We start from the raw sequence: 15,523 nt of genomic DNA, 5'->3' as shown, positions 1-15,523 counted from the left end.
GTCCAGTGTTCAGTCACAAGATTCATGAAGGGAAGCCTTAATTAGAGTAATTGCTCTATTTATATAACAATTCCCCTTTGTCTAAAATCAGATAGATCTTTGAGAAACCCCATTTCCTTTAAAGTTAATTTCTGTTTTGTTGTTTCAGGCCACTCCTCTTAATGAGCCTGAGGATCCTGGAAAGCCCATTCTGTCTCATTCCCAAGGGAGCTGTATTTTGGTTCCATTAGTCTAGTGCACTCTTGCTTTTCCTTTTTGTGTTTATCATAGTTCACTAACCACAAGAGGGAAATGCTAAGAAAAAGTACAAGGAAATATTGCTTTTGCTTAACATCTTGAAGGCAAGAGTCGGATTGGGATGGTTTGGCTTAGTGTCCATTTGAGGGAGGTTCGTCTTGTGGTTAAGAGAGATGGGTTGGGACTCAGGAGATCTGTCATCGGCTCTGCCACAGACTCTCTGTGTCTCTCTGGGCTGGTCACTTAACTTCTCTCTGCTTCAGTTCCCCATCTGTAAAATGGGGATAATAACACTTCATTAAATACTTACATTCTGTGTCTCCTTCGCCTGTTTAAATCCTAAGCTCCTCAGAGCTTCGATTGTGTCTTACTAAGTGTACGTAAGCAGCCTAACTTAATGACCTGAGTTGTGACAGCTACGTACTACTGTAGTACAAGTAGTAACAATTATTGCTGGTAGAATCCAACTGTTGTGGCTAAAGAAGGCATTTTCATTCCTCACCCATCCAGGTTCCTGAGGTGCTTTTCCTCTCACCCCTCGTGTTTGGATTTTTTTATTTTATTTTATTTTTTTTAACATTTCCCCCCACTAAGAAGTAACCTCCTCAACACAATATTGTGTGTGAAACTAATCAACACTGCTATAAGTAAATACAAAATAGATATGTTAAAATAATGCTGAGCGTGTGTGTGTGATCATTATATATAACTCTAAAAAGCAAGGAAATTATTATAAGAAACTTGGTTTGTACAAACATTTCTGCACATTCTCAAGTCTCTAGACAAGTTTATAAAGCCATGGTTCTTTATAAATCAGTCGCAGTGCTCTGTACAGAATAGTCCACCTGTCTACAGATTTAACTCTTGTGGGTGAAAAAATATTTTCCCAGTGGTGAGCTCCCTTATGCCTACAATCTCTGTTGTAGCTTCGCTGACAGACTAATCTTCCACTCTTGACTGTATGGAGTGATTCATTACATGTTCTTTCAGTAAATATGTATCAACAATCCCATGGAGGTCAGGTGTTCTGGCTCAGTGTGCTGTTTTTGGCTGACGTGCCTCTGAGAAGTTCAGATGAGGTCAGGCTCAAAATAACTGTGAGTTTACAGCTTTACAAACCCAGGTAGACAGAGGAGTCTAGGCCATTGATTTCAATGGAAGCAGGATCAAGTGACTTATATGATTTTTAACCTGTTTTGCTTTTGCTAAGGGCTGTCTCATTCTTTCTATGTAACTCTTTGATGGGCAGTTTGTAGATAGAGCTGGGGAAAGAGGCAGATACTTGTATTAGTTGTCTAGATATTGGTGCAAAATACAGATACTGATCAAGTACTAAATGACATTTTCCGAGAGAAACCTTTTCCCTGTGAATCATCTCCCATTACCTGCCAAAACACAGTAGAGTTGGACCTGGAAGGCCCTGTAGGTCTTTCAGACCTGGGCCTGATTATGAATATATATTAGTATAAGTCTTGGTTCTCTCTGGATTCTAAGTGGGGCCAAGACTTTCCTCTTCCAGAGTTTATCATTTCCCAGTACAATCCTAGAGGTCAGGCCCTGGATTTTTTAAATGTCCTTATGTGTTTTCCCTTGCCCTATTCATGTTTCATCTGGTATCCAGAAGCCCTCAGAGCTCTCTGGTGGCCTAGAATGGCATGCTGCAATACCCGTCCTGCCACTGACTAGTGAGGAAGGTGTTGGCTAAACTTTTTGAGCCATTGGCACAGGCTTCAGTCTCCCATAACATCACATAAACACTTTAGAGAGGAAGGTTGGTCTTGGTGGTTAAGGCATTGGAGCTGGGTTGAATTCCCTGCTCTGCCACAGACTTGCTCTGTGACCTTGAGCCACTTATGCCTCAGTTACCCATCAGTAAAATGGAGATAATCCTTTTTTTTCACCCACTCTTTGTCTGTCCTGTGTATTTAGGGGCTGTCTTTTACTGTGTATATGTATAGCACCGAGCATACTGAGTCCCTGCTATTAGGCCTCTAGATGCTACCGTAATACAAAGAATAAATAATACAACATTTTTACTGAGGTTCTAAGCTGCCTAGGGAGTTTCATAGATTTTTAAGGCCAGGAGAGACCATCATAATCATCTGTCTGACCTCCTGCCTTAGAATTTCAGCCAGTGAATCCTGCGTGAACCCCATTACTTTGGGCTGAATTAGAGCATATCTTTTAGATTATTAAATTTAATGAGAATCGGGCATCCAAATCCCTTAGGCGGCTTTGAACATTTCAGCCTTTAATTTGAAGTGCATCATATGATACGATATGTAACTACATTATGGGACAAAGTATTAAAATTGACACAAGTAGTAAGAGGCGCTGTTCGCATTCTGTTTTTCCTGGGACTCAGTTGTCAGATACCTACTCGATGATGTTAAACCCAGCCATTTCCCACATAAAGCATGTTGACTCTATCCAGACCCACCATTTCCAGAAAGCACGGTAAGATTTCATGTTCTGAAAGACTAGAAATGGCAAACAGCAGGGTGTTTGTGACAGCCCTTGGGTCACAGAGGCATGAGGCCAGCACATCAGCCTATGTAATAGGGTAGGATGTTCTGGGGTGTCATGACTATAGTAACAGTTTACAGGTACTGTATAATGGCATCTAAGGGCTAGAATTTCAGAATGATAGATCACACATACTGAGCGGCATTTGCATGCAAAATGCCTCAGTACCGTGTAAAAGAAGTCAGTCAGAGATGGATGCAGTTATGTGTGATGATAATAAATGTGCCTGTCCTTTCAAATTGTATCCTGCCTGTTTTAAAACAGAATATTTTGGGCCTGATTCTCATTTAAGAAAGCCCTTTGCTATCACTCTGGTCATGTAAAGGCGCCTTGGGAACATTTAGTTATTTACACTCAGTATTAAGGCCCCACTACTCTGTCAAAGTGGTGTAAAGGGGCCTTACTGTAAATGAGGTAGAGGCCCTTCATTTTTTAGAGAGACATAAAGATAATTGTTCAGGCTTCTGCTTTATCACTTGAGCCCCAATGCGTGTGCACACTGAACACTCACACTTCCAAAACCAGACCAACTGCAGAACAGGACTGAATTTATACATAAAATATGAAGCACGGGAGAAGGAGGCTCTTTGATCAGGGATCCAGTGGTTCAAATAATTTCCCTTCTGAAACAGGGATCACTTCAAAAGGATTTTCGCAGCAGTCCAGCTATGAGCTTGGCAGTAATTATGCATCTTTCCAGAACTGCCCCAGGGGGCAGGCAGTCAGAAGTGCGTTCCATAAGTGAGCAAATGGGAAAGGCTGATTCCCTTCCTCCCTCCTTTGGATACCAAAAACCAGACACATATGGGGTTGAGATACCTTGTGTCAGCTATAATTTCCTGAGGAGGTGCAGGAGGTCTACTGTGCTAATCAGAGCCAGCTAACCGAACCAGAACAATTGGGTGGACTTGATTTGTTGCACTGGATGCCTTTGCTTGATGCAGTTTTGGTATAATGCTGAATAAAACAAGCCATTGAGAATGTAAACACACTCCTACTTCCCAGGGCTCTGGATTGGTTTTGTGAATGGACAGAACCATTCAGATTTTTTTTTGTTGCATGGCTTGAACCTAAATGTACTAACCCTTTAGAACATAAGAATGGCCATACTAGACCAGACCAAAGGTCCATCTAGCCCAGAATCCTGTCTTCCGACAGAGATCAATACCAGAGGGAATGAACAGAACAGATAATCAAGTGATCCATCACCAGTCACCTGTTCCCAGCTTCTGGCAAACAGAGGCTAGGCACACCATCCTTGCCCATCCTGAGTAATATCCACTGATGGACCTGTCCTCCATGAGACTTTGCTGAGATTTGAAAATTTTTGTTATTTTTCATTCTAAGCAGAGGCAGCATAGTGTAGTGAATAGGTACTGGGCTGGGAGTCAGGAGACCTGGGCTCTATTTCCAGCTGCTGTGTGACCTTGGATAAGTTACTTCATCTAGATGTGCCTCCATTTCTCCTTCCCCTCCTTTGTCTTACCTATTTAATCTAAGTCCTTTTGGGAAAATACTGGCTTGTACTATGTGTTTGTACAGGGCCTAGCACAATGGGATCTGACCATGGTAGGGGCCTCTAAGAACCACTGTAATACAAATAAGAAAGAGTAATTTTTACTTTCCCTCTGGGTCCAGAAGTGGGTTTGCTGAAACAGTAGGAGAGAGGTTCTCATCTCTCCAGTATGACCGGAAGCAAAAGCACAGGGAATCTCACAAGCGAATCTGTTATCATGTGATTTCCAGCCACTTTTGCAAACCTAAGAAGTTCATATAAAGACTCTGAATGGGTTTTGCTTTGCCCCTCACTGATTTGTATATGGATTAGAATCTGAGTTGTCATGGAAGATCTTACAGAGAAATAGATCAAGGGGAATCCACTAATCCCAAATCAGAGTGTTTTGGGGATGCGTACTTCCCTTGGATTGTGCTGGCAGAGAGGAACAAAAGCAGGTAGACTAGGAGGGGGGTTCATAGGAGTAAACAGCCCCTCCACTGCATTTTGTCCCCACCCAGGAGATACCACATAGCTGAAGCTTTGTGGTAAAAAAGGGGCACACTTAAGGCACAGCCACAGAGCAGTTGCTTTGCATGGTGCAGTCACCTGTGAATCCAGATTATCAGCTGCAGTAAACGGCTTTAGCTTCCCTTCTGCACCTTCAGACAGGGTTGGTGAAAAACGGACATAGGATGGGAGAGCCAGTGACAGCATATGGAAGCCATGCTGCCAAGGAAGGAGGTTGGTAGGTCAGAGAGCTCCATACAGGAGCCAGCTCCCTGTGCTGGTGGCCTGAAGTCTAACAGGGTGGTGGTTAGTTTGTTTGTGGAGCTGAGGGTCCTATAGGCTTCCCAGACTGCAAAATCGCCCATGCACACTTGCATGAGGTCAGAAAGCCCCTGCCATTCAGGGGGGAAATGTGGAGGAAACTCCTCAAGGTGAATCTTGCAGAATTTCCAGTGTTCTCTGTCCCCTCTCATGGGTCTGTCCAGGGGAGGGAATGACTGGGCCTTTTAGTAACTCCTCTTCGAGGAATTCCAGCCTTCTGAAAGGTTCTTCCAGTCAGATTCAAGAAGATTTCTCAAAGCTCCTCCTGCTCATTTTAATGTTTTCATTGCCGAGGATGCAGTAGACTTAAAATTCCATCAACAGTGACTGGTGTGACTGGCGCAGTATTTACTGAATTTAATGCTCTTTCCTCCTCGAGAAACTCATCTGGACAACGCAGATTTTCCTTTCTGCTGCCATTTCAGCTGGCCCGGCAAATTGAAGTGGCTGGTTTTTTCCAATCAAATTGAACTGGATTTCTCTTACTCTAGTGAATCAAATGTTTTTAGTGGCGGGGTGGAATTTTCATTTGGTTTCTTCAGTCTTTTAAAAAATTAGGTCCTGAAGTTTAAAAACAAAACAAAATATTCCTTGTATGAGAAAAGACTTCCCAACTGCTTGAAAATGCATTCTCACTTGAGCATTATTTCCAGAATCTGAAAGATACAAGCCATATCCCTCTCACACCAGTACTGAACCAGTTAGATGAGCCATAGCTTTTATTATTACTTTCCTCCAGATCAGAACCCCTAGCTGAAGTTTCATGCGGCTATAAAGAGGTTTCTTTCCTCTCGTAGCAGAGATGGGAGAGTCTTCCTATGGGTTTCACACACACAAGGTGATGTCACCTCTGTGAATTCATATGTTCAGTTTTCTTTGGATTGCCGCTTCCTTCTTAATGATCTGTGACATTCAAACGTTTCCTCATTCTCCTCAGCCGTCTCCGATTTCTGAGAGACTGCAGGAAGAACGTGGCAGGTTTCTGGCTTCACTTCAGCAGGCTGAGGTTTTGGAAAAAGGCACAGTTAAAAACTGACTCTAATCCAAAGCCCAGGCAGCTGGCAAATACCAACCTTATAAAGAGCTTTTGTTCTTGAAAAAGAAAACCCCCAAAACAATGTGCAATGTCTATAGTGCTGCAGATGATGCACTTTAACTTTCTTTTATTATCATGGTAACCAAGGATGTATCTGAAATAGAAGATTTCAGAGTAGCAGCCGTGTTAGTCTGTATCCGCAAAAAGAACAGGAGGACTTGTGGCACCTTCAAGGCTAACAAATTTATTAGAGCATAAGCTTTCGTGAGCTACAGCTCACCTCATCGGATGCATAGAATGGAACATATAGTAAGATTATATATATACACACACACAGATAAGTTAGAAGTTACCATACAAACTGTGAGAGGCTAATTAGTTAAGATGAGCTGCTATTAGCAGGAAAAAAAAAACTTCTATAGTGATAATCGAGCTGGCCCATTTAGACAGTTGACAAGAAGGTGTGAGGATACTTAACTTAAGGAAATAGATTCAATATGTGTAATGACCCAGCCGCTCCCAGTCTCTATTCATGGTATCTCGTTTGCATATTAATTCAAGCTCAGCAGTTCCTCGTTGGAGTCTGTTTTTGAAGCTTTTCTGTTGCAAAATTGCCACCCTTAAATCTTTTACTGAGTGGCCACAGAGGTTGAAGTGTTCTCCTACTGGTTTTTGAATGTTATGATTCTTGATGTCAGATTTGTGTCCATTTATTTTTTTGCGTGGAGACGTATGTCTTACTGTATGTTCCATTCTGTGCATCCGATGAAGTGGGCTGTAGTCCACAAAAGCTTATGCTCTGATAAATTTGTTAGTCTCTAAGGTGCCACAAGTCCTCCTGTTCTTTTTTATGGAATAGAAGCGGCCAACGACATAAATATACCCATGCTTCCTCCCTAAAAGAGGAGTGAGGATCCCTGCATGCTCTTCCAGTGTAACAAAGGTGGAAAGTCTGGCCAGCAAAGTCGGCTCAACAAGAGAGCTGAGGACCGGTGTTTGTGTGATTGCTAGTAATAGGTGTCTCCCCTGTCTCCTTGCTGGGTGTGAGTAAAGGACTAACCAGGTTCATTTATTTTGCTCTGCAGTTTATGACCAAGAACCCTAACTCACGCCTGGGCAGCCTGGCTCAGGGTGGGGAGAACACTATCCTGAGGCACCCCTACTTTAAAGGGTTGGACTGGGACCTGCTGAACCAGCGCCAGATGGAACCACCCTTCAGGCCAAGAATTGTGAGTGATGGAGTCTCTTGCTCGCTCCCTCCTTTTGCTGAATGATCTCCCTACCTGTATAACTACTGGGGAGAAGGATGCAGTGGAAGGGCGGCTTTGTGATTAAGGCACTGGACTGGGACTTAGGAGAAGTGGGCTCAATTCACAGTTCTGCCACAGACTCCCTGTGTGATGCTGGTCAAGTCACTTAATCTGCCTGGGACAGAAAGATACTTAAGCATCTAAAGACACATTTTCAGAAGAGCCTAAGCAGATTAGGCACCTAACTCCCCTCTGTGCTTTAATTCCCTTGTACAAAATGTCGGGTAATAATCCTTCCCTTCTCCCAGTTTAGCCCTGCCTTGTCTATTGAGACAGTGAGCTGTCCAGTGCAGGGGATCTCTCTCACTCAGTATTTGTACAGTGCCCAGCCCAGTGGTGCAGTGATCCATGCTGGGGCCTCTGGGTGCTACTGTAATGCCATTGAATAGTTACAATGACGGGGAGCACAGAGTGCTGGTCCCTCTGTCCCATGATACCATACTGCCCCACAGATGCTCCTCGTGACGCTTTCACACTCATTCTCTCCAGTTAGCTTCCTATGGCACCACTGCCTTTTAAATTCCCTTTTGGGGCCTGATCCTCAGGGCTGCTGAGCTCCTTTATCTCACATTGCAGTCAGTGGGCCCCCTCCTGTTCAAATCCCAGTGAGTTCAGTGCATGCAGAATCAGGCCCAGTGGTCCTTGCAGGTGCTCAGTACTTTTCAGGATCAGGCTCTTTATGTTCTGCCTTTTCCTTCACCTGAATCAAAATCTTCCTGGGACCAGGGTCTTCCCCAGTCTTAATGTTGGGACCCTGGCCCAGCCATCCCTGGTACTTGGCCTTTGCTTTGGCTAATCAGGAGTTCGGACTTCAGAACCAAGCTTCCTATTGCCATCCAGAGATCTGTGTGTCTGCTGAGCTTGAAAATCTTTTGGGTTGTGCAAGGTTTGTGAGACTTGTCAAGGAAACCATAAGGGTGGGATTTGCCAAGGCTCTCAGCCCTGCCCTACTCAGCCCCCTGGAAATCAGTGGTAAAATGCCCTTTTGAGACACAGTTGGGAGCAGATTTGAGCCAATGCTGAGTATGTTTGAAAATCCCATTCTAAACATACACATGTTCTTGCACAGTGTAAAGTGACCATTCCGCCGGGTCCAGTGAATTCCCTTGCTAGAGTGGATCTGGAAAAATAAACGCTTGGGATGATAAAACTTCTCCTTGCTGTTCCGGGGGCAGGCAAAATCAGTGTTGTGTCAAAATGTACCATAAGCCAACTTCGGGGTCTCTATTGAAAACAATCATACTTTGTACTGGGTGGGTAGGAATCTGGCACCTGGAGACAGGGTGTTTGTTCCTCCTGTGGCATTACTAATTCATTATTGTACAAGTATAATGGCTTTTGAACAAAGGAGAAGATCCCCCAACTAGGCCATTTCAGACACTGCACAGATAAGCAAAGACTGTGTAGATTCAGCTAATTGGAAACAGTGTGTATAATTACTGTGAATAGCTGGGTCTGTGCAATCTGACACTTAAACAAAGTAAGGGATTACTGCTCCATGGGGTCTGCCATTCAGCAGCAGTGCAGGCAAAACTGCAGCTGATGTCAACTAAGTCAGCGAGGGGTTTGCCAGCAAAAGGCCTACGGAGGCTTACAAAGGACAGGCTTTAAAGGGCTAAGCAGGGCCACGCAGCATCTTACAGGGTGCAGCCCAAAGTGAGTTACAGAACAGCTGAGCACTCCATGGAGGCAGTCACGCATCTCATTCAAGACCAGAAAAAGTTACAAACAAAGAGAATAGAAAAGTGGTGGTGCAAGTTTTTGACCTCTCCTCTTTTTGTCTTTTTTTTTGTTTGGCAGAAATGCAGCGAAGATGTTAGTAATTTTGATCCTGATTTTATAAAAGAAGAACCAGCTCTAACCCCCATCGAAGAAGGGATTATCGCAATGATTAACCAAGAAGAATTTAGAAACTTTTCATACACTGATCCAGAATTACAGCCATAGCCACATGGAAGGTTGTGCAAGGTGGTGATAGAATCTGATGGAAGAAGTGAAAATTGGTTTACCAGGAGTTTCATTCTCAAGGAATACACTGAAACGGCCTTATATTATGCAACAGCACCAACAACAAAGTTACCTTAATGTGAAATTAAAAAAAAAAACAACAAAACCTCTAGGATTTGTGCAGCTCTGATATCAAATATTTATAGGGCTGGAATAAACATGGTACAGTATCATAAATAGTCAATGCAGACTATTAATGCTGAGCTATGTGGTTCAGCACAGATCTGACTAGTTGCAATTTGCAATGAGTTTGGGGAGTTGGTGTGAGCATGAAATGAGCAGAGTTTTGCAGCTCTGAGCCAAACAGACATTTTACAATACCGACCTTTGCAAGACTCAGCTTTGAGGGATCCAGCACTGCCTCCTCTTTGGAAACGTGGGAAAGAACCAGCAACCACTGGGCTCCTGGAGCAAGATGCTGCACGTGGCGCTACCTGTTTCTGGAGTATTTATTTCTATCCTAAGGACAAGTGGCTCTTTGAACCTGTTTTGGGCTTCCATGTCAAATATTTTACTGTGCAGCCTATCAAAAACATGTCACCCCTACCTGTTCTTCCAAATCGGAGTGAAGCCACTTGTAACTCAGCGTTTTAGTATGTGTGTGATATGAAAAGTTTTAGCATTTGCATTCTGTGAAATGCCTTTTTGCATCATGCACTCTCGATGCGCCTTTCTTTCTCTGCCTACCAGCTGTTTTCAACTAAAATATTGTGTGTGAAACCTTGCCATTTACTTAGATTTTATTTAATTATGTTATACGGAGCCCCTTTTGTGAGTTCCCTGGCTCATTAAAACTTTGATGGAAAATGGTAGCTCTTAAATTATTCGTAGTGTTGTTGTGACGGGAGCTGCAAAGCTGGCAAGCTGTTTGAAAGCAGAATTGTCAAATAATAAGCAACGACATAAAAGGACAACACTCTCCCCATTAGAAGGATAAACCTTTGCTAAGATTCAAGGAGAGAGGTGACCTAGTTTGGTTTTATTCAGAAGGGATGCCTTATCAATTGTAGCCTTAAGCATGTGAGCCATAGTCAAGTTGGTACAATGCTGAAAGCAGCTTCTAGACACCAGTCACTCCAGTAGGAGATTCAGATGTGCTTTACCTTCACTTCTAGAAAGCGGACACATCATATGTCCGTTTCCAGTGCTGCCTTCTTTAGCCAATGCTAAGCTTCAGCCTGCATGTCAGGATTAGAACCATTTTTTCCTGAGGATTTGACTACCTCCTGGGCAGATACCAATTCGTGGGAAGAGGAGGTGGGTTTTAAACAGTTTGCAAAGCTATTTTGTATTACAGGTTACAAGTTTAATCTGAAAAAAGGGTGGTCTGGGAAGGACTGTCCATGTTCTCACGGCTGGTCTACACACTGACAATATACCTGCAAAACTCTGTTGGTTAGGGGGGTGATTTATTTTATTATATTTATTTTTCTTACTCATAGAGTTGAATGCATGCAAGCCCTAGTATGGATGCAGTTCTACCAGTATAAAGTGCGTGCGTTTATTGGTATAGTTTATTTCTGTTCCTGTACAGGAATAAATTTTATACTGCTGTAGGCACTTGTATACCACTATAACTGCATCCATACTTGGGGGCTGCACTACTTTAACTATGCTGGGCTAGTTAAAGTGGTACAAGCTGTGTATGTAGACAAGATGTTACAGTCCTATCCAAAGCCCATGGAAATCAAATGGTATCCTTTCTTTGACCTCCATGGTCTTTGGATCAGGCCACACCCACCACAGCAGCATCTGAGCACAGGTAAAAACGGAGATTCTCTCTTTAACAAGCAATAAGCACGTGGTGGGCACCAAATGAATAAAAATGATCATTAGAAAAACCTTACTTTCAGCACTGGAAGGAGTGCTTCAGCAGGCAACTGGTTTCAAATTCTCCATGGGTAAGCCCCTTTGGCAGTTAGTCCCACTGGAGATAATTGTAGGGTAGCCTCCTGGGGATACCTGTGCCATGAGGGTGATTTGTGATATGCCTCCTTCACCAGATGGCTGGTATCATCCCTCTCACTTTTATTGGTAGTGCTGCTCCTCTGAACATCCATGGGCCTCATGGGATGCCATTCTTGAATCCCTCCTCAGGAGTTAGAGCTGCCAAATCACCCATAAACATTGAATCTTACTGTTGCATCACCCTGCTAACCGGACTCCAGTTACATCAATGGTTACATCATTGATTGCAAGATGAATGTGGAAAACCCAACTTTTAAGACTTTTATTGATGTACCCCCAAGGATCCATATTGGGAGTGGATCCAAGGAACAGGCCATTGTGACATGGTTTCTGATTTACATTTCACAAAAAGCTCTGCTAGAAAGTAGGGAGTAGGGGTATCTCTAATTGCACATAACACCATCCTGAAGGGAGCCCAGCAGGAAAAAATCTCCCCTTGTACAGCCAATTTCTGGTTGGTCATTCACCAGGGGTAACGTTTTTGGATGGGTGAGTAAAATGTCAGGGGTGAAGTCCTGGCCCCATGGAAGTCAATGGCAATTTTGCCATTGATGTTGTTGGCGCCAGCAATTCACCCCATAGGTCCTTTTACATTATCCTCATCATTGTAAAAGCATGTGCGTGCAGATCTCTTGCCTGGGCTGGAAATTCAATGGTAATTTGCAATTCTGCTGTGCAGTGTAAAATAATCATACTGGTTTTCACAATTCAGAATAACCATTCATCTCCGCTGGCTTCCTGGAGCTAGAATGGCAAACATAATGATTTAGCTGCCACAGTCAGCAGATGCTGAATCAGCCGCAATTGGCCAGGTTCCTTGAATTCTATCATTCTTTTAGAAGGAATTGATATTTCGCTTTCACTCCTTCAAGACCATGTTGGCTGTAGAATGAATATCAGCTCATTAGAAAGTATCCATGCAATAATTTTGGTTTTTGCAAAAGCAGATCTAGCATTTAGGCTGTTGTTGAATATGCAGCTAAAGGTTGATTTTTAAAACAAAGCGTCCATATGAAGAAGCTCCTGCGTGAGTTCCTCTGCCAATTATTTTGACAGCATGACCAGCTTGGGTGGATATGATTAGACAGTTTTAGTATATTAATTTTAGACCATGCATTAAACTAGCAGCCACTGGTTTCCAAAGATTAAAGTACAGAGCGCTTGTATTCACTCCAGTATGAAAATTGGCCATGGAGCAAATTATTATTACGCAACTTTGCCCTAAAAAGGTAAATGCAGGCTTTTTAATACTTGCATTAAAAAGAAAAGTCTCTTTGATGTCTCAGCTCTGAATTCTTGTTATGGACTATCCTTTCATTGTCAAAGATGCAGGAGATTTAGCCATAAAATTCAATGGGCTAAATCTCATACAAGGCCTTTGAAAGTTTAGGGGAAGATGCAATTCAAAGAAGGCAGATGGCTAAAGATATATGACAAGTAGGCTGTCAAAGGAATCGTTTTTAATGCAATGGCTTGGCAGGCAATGAAAAAACATTGTCAATAGCCTCGAAATATTTCTAGGAATTTAATTTTAAAATAAAATTTAGCAATTATATAAAGATGCTTTGCGTAAGTTATAAAATGCCACATCGTGTTTTCACTCATTTTCGAACTGTAGCACAAGCAATGGCTGCATACAGTTGATGTTGTCTAAGCATTTCTGCCCTAATCTCCTCATTACCTTCCATACCTTTCAACTTCCAGGATGAAATTTTCCATATCTTTTTTCAAGCTTGAGAACAAGGGGATGGGCAAGGAGTAAAGTTCACTTTTCCCATTGCAAAATATCTCAAACTAAGCAATTTGCATTGCAAAGCCCTTATAACGTCAAAGTGCCTTTCACAGTATTGGCGATTCTTGCAATTGTATTGTGAGTCTTGCAATATTTGTTGTTTTATTTAAAGCCCCTGCTCTTGGAGTCATGGGATTAGGTGAGAACCTCAGGTTTTGTTTTTTACAAAAGTTTCTGGTCCTCATGGTTGCAGAGGAAAGCTGAAAAAATGTGACCCAGATATTCCCAAAAGACTCAGAAACCAGAAGATAAATAAAAAAAAACTCAGAATGATTTTTTTTTTTAATTCTATGATTTTTGAGCCAACCTCATGATTTTGGGGGGGCTGGCTCATGCTTTTTGAACATCTGGGTGGGAAATACTGCTTTTGTTACCCTGGCAAAAATTCTGTTGATTTAGCTGAGTTATATGGGCTTGACAACTATAGTGCAGGTGGCACTGTAGTAAAAATATGGTGAACCCTGTCTCGTTTAGTGCAGGAGGACACAGGGACACAGTTAAGGGAGCTCAGAATTTTTGCAGGAAAGCAACTGCAAAGGATCCTTTCTCTTGCAAGGCTCAAAAGCTGCAGCTGCCGAAGAGTGGAATGTGCCTGCAACGAGAAGGTCTGTTTTGTACCTTCTGCAACTTACACCCTCCGCACTGTGAATAAGGCATGGGCTGCCTGCTGGTTGCTAAAGTACCTAACAGTGGATGAAGCAGAGGGTTTTTCAGTGACATCGTATCTGTTCTTGCTTGCCAGTCATGTAGGCTGACGAGATAGCAAGTGTCAAAAATCGGGACAGGAGGTGGGAGGTAATAGGTGCCTATGGGAGAAAAAGACCCAAAAATCAGGACTGTCCCTATAAAATTGGGACATCTGGTCACCCTACAGTCATGGCTTACTGGATGTTACAGTTACAGTGTTGTCAACTCTCGGGATCTGCAAGTCTCATGATATTTCTTCTTTTTCTTAGAGCCCCAGTTCCTGCAGTTGTGTAAATATAAGAATCTTTGCTTGCATTTTTAACAAAAACTTCATTTTCTAACCTTTCTGATTGAGTTAAAAATGGGACTCAAGTGCATCCTAAAGACTCTAAAGGCAGAAGACAAGTAAAAAGAAACCAAGATATATTGGCCTAAAAACCATAAAAATTTAACCAAAAAATTTTATTTGAATGCTTGTGGTTGGCGATACTACAGTTACTAATGCACTCATTTTGCACTTACATCTCATTGCTGCTTAATTAAGTGTCCATGCCTTGGCATATAGTTTTCTACATGAAGCAGCAGGCACCTCTTGCTGTTGGCATGTTCATACACAATGTGTTTCCATCACGGTGGCACACAAACCTGGTTTTATTTTTTGCATTGTATAACCAGGGTGTGCTGGTCCTTTAAGCAAAGCCCTGTTCCCAGTTCAGCCCGGAACCAGGGAACTGTGGGAGTTGTAACCTCCACGGTTGACAGGAATAAGAGCTGTCACATCAACAGATGCTAGGAGGGTGTGCGGCGGGATATAAGCAACCTGTTCGTTCAGTCCAAGAAGAGAGCAGGAAATGACCCAGAGCTCTGGGCCTTTCTTGTTGGGGCCCTGGAAGAAGCTTGAACTGTGCCCAACAAAAGAGAGAAGAGAAGCAGGAAAACGTGGTCAGACCTGATGTTTTGGGCCCCAAGGATGAAAAATTTCCAAAGCCCCTAAGTGGCTTAGGTGTGTACATTTCATTAAAGGTCAATGGGAATGAGTCACGTAGGAGCTTTGGAAAAATTCTACCCCAGGACTAGAGTTTGTGGAAGTGGGAGGGTGTGAGCTCCCCTTTGATTCCAAGGGACCAGCGGGGGGCCATTACAGTTATACCCTAGAGTGGAGAGAAGACTGTAACCCTGATTAAGAGAGAAGAGAAAGGAGAGGACGGAGATTTTCAAGCGGTTTAACCCTTTAATTTGGAGGTAAATTACCCAACCAGCAAAGTTTTCAGAGTAGCAGCCGTGTTAGTCATGCCTCCCATGAAGCGAGCTGTAGCCCACGAAAGCTTATGCTCAAATAAATGTGTTAGTCTCTAAGGGGCCACAAGTCCTCCTTTTCTTTTTGCCAACCAGCAAAGCCACCTTCCTCAATTGTGCAATTTTGGGGCATCTAGTAAGGTGTTCTTAAATGATTCCCAATTATCATTTGTTGTCAGGTGGCATGTGTGTTTTCTCTCCGTGGGCTGTCCCACCTCTGCACAGACCTTGATAGTTCTATCCAGAAAAACCACAGACTCGGTTTGGTGGCGAAGGTGCTCAGCCAGGTTTATTGTCGACAAATCACGGTCCTACTGCCCCATAAGTGCTACGGGTAC

At 43.0% G+C, this 15,523-nt stretch overlaps 1 protein-coding gene across 1 annotated transcript in view; it reads left to right on the top strand.

Annotated features, from left to right (window-relative positions):
- PRKCH (protein kinase C eta) overlaps positions 1-12,969 on the top strand; it is a 169,636-nt gene extending 156,667 nt beyond the window's left edge. Inside the window, exons 13-14 of the mRNA XM_037901135.2 lie at positions 7,211-7,354; positions 9,236-12,969. Of these exons, the coding sequence (XP_037757063.1) occupies positions 7,211-7,354; positions 9,236-9,382 (291 nt within the window). The 3' untranslated portion in view covers positions 9,383-12,969. The remainder of the gene's footprint in view (positions 1-7,210; positions 7,355-9,235) is intronic.
- The last annotated feature ends 2,554 nt before the right edge of the window (positions 12,970-15,523 follow it).

This window comes from Chelonia mydas, chromosome 6 (genome assembly GCF_015237465.2).
Source record: "Chelonia mydas isolate rCheMyd1 chromosome 6, rCheMyd1.pri.v2, whole genome shotgun sequence".
NCBI lineage: Eukaryota > Metazoa > Chordata > Testudines > Cheloniidae > Chelonia > Chelonia mydas.
This window is presented reverse-complemented; position numbering and strand designations above follow the sequence as displayed.